Consider the following 1,682-nt stretch of genomic DNA (forward strand, 5'->3'; position numbering starts at 1 on the left):
TATTTTTTTGCCTTTTTTTACTAGAGTCATCATTTATTAAGTACACATTAAATAATTATTTTTTTTTTGTACACAATAATGTATAAATTGTAAAATATATAAATTAATGTGCCATTCTATATTATTAGTTTTACGACAGGTCTACGGGAATAAATAATAAACTTCCATCAGAACAGCGTAATAAAGACATAATAACAGGTATACAATTTGGAAAACTTTTACAATATATTACCGCTAAAAATAAGTATGATATTAATTCATGGTTAAATGAACATAAAAATAAATTGAAAAAACACTTAAATAGAATGCAAATTAAATTGAAACGAAAAGAATATGATAAATATTGTAAAAATTTAAATTACATATTAGATTTTGTTGTACAAGCACTTAAAAAGTTCAATGATTCTAATGAATTTTTTAGATTGAGTCACGAGTTTGATAAAAACAGCAGGGATATATTAAATACTTACACTTCATTAAAATGTTCAAGAGAACTTTTTAATTCTGAAGATGAAAATCTATATATTAAGAAAATAATGTATGATTTATTTGATGATATTGAATATATGTTGTCTGTTAAGCATTTTAGAAAAAGTTCTCAATGTTTGAACATGTTTAATCGCATTACATATAGATAGGGGAATTCTTTGGAACATATATGATACAGTTAGTGACAGAAAAATTTTCGATTTTGATAAGAATTGCACACTTTCCATAATAGGTGAAAAACTTAAAGCTCTGAAATGTAACACAACACCTATAGCTGCGCCAACTGTGACTGCTACTGAGCTACCGAGCTCTGGAGGAGATTTATCAGAGTCACGAGGAAGTGAAGATGAAGAACTATTAGATGTAGAAAATCCAGAATCTGCTGATACTTTTCCAGAAAATCTGACAATTAGTCTTCCAGTTAACGAGGATCCACCTAAGCTAGATACTACCTATGCTGCTGCTTCGCTTGCAGGAATTTCCCTATTTGGTACCATATTATATAAGGTAAAATATCAATAAATAAATGAAATATTATGCACAAGTTTTATATTTTATGTTATATAATATTATTATAATAATTTCAGTACATTTTTAAATGATAACATACTTTTTATGACAATAGTATACATCCTTTGGATCTTGGTTAAATCCACGAAGAGGAGCAATAAATGGAAGTAATATATTTCCTATAGATAACCATGTATATGATGCGAACACAATGAATAATTTTGAATATTTACAAACTGGCATAACAAATGATGAATATCAAGTTGGATACGGTTCTGTAACAGATTACTAAAACGAATAAGATAAGGGGTGAGGAGTTAATAAAAATTATCATTATTATGAAAATTATTGAAGTTATCTGTAAATCGAAAAAAAAGGAATTATTTTTTTCATAAATAGGAAGCATAATGGTTAAATATCAATTCATGCTATACGAGAAAATCATTTAAACTAAAGCTTTGTAAAATCAGGTAGCCTCATAAGTTCAAGAAATTATATAAAATTAAAATGCAATAAAAAAAATGTTATTTCCATGAATGGGTAATATATTATAACATTATATGTAATAGTAAAACTTATTTAGTTAAAAGGGGTCTATGAAGTGGTATATTAAACTTTCCCCCTTCGAAATGTTTTTTTTTGTCTTTTCTAACATGTATCGATTAATCCCTTCGTAAATTACA

At 26.4% G+C, this 1,682-nt stretch overlaps 1 protein-coding gene across 1 annotated transcript; it reads left to right on the forward strand.

The window, feature by feature from the left end:
- Positions 1 to 128: 128 nt before the first annotated feature.
- Positions 129 to 1,291, forward strand: PVX_049190 (Pv-fam-c protein; the record flags this gene model as incomplete). The annotated part of the gene is made up of 3 exons (XM_001612364.1): positions 129 to 603; positions 635 to 996; positions 1,115 to 1,291. Coding segments are annotated over 3 exons (1,014 nt in total), but the record flags the coding sequence as incomplete, so codon positions are not given.
- Positions 1,292 to 1,682: the final 391 nt, after the last annotated feature.

Source organism: Plasmodium vivax, genomic scaffold, assembly GCF_000002415.2.
Source record: "Plasmodium vivax scf_4912 genomic scaffold, whole genome shotgun sequence".
NCBI lineage: Eukaryota > Apicomplexa > Aconoidasida > Haemosporida > Plasmodiidae > Plasmodium > Plasmodium vivax.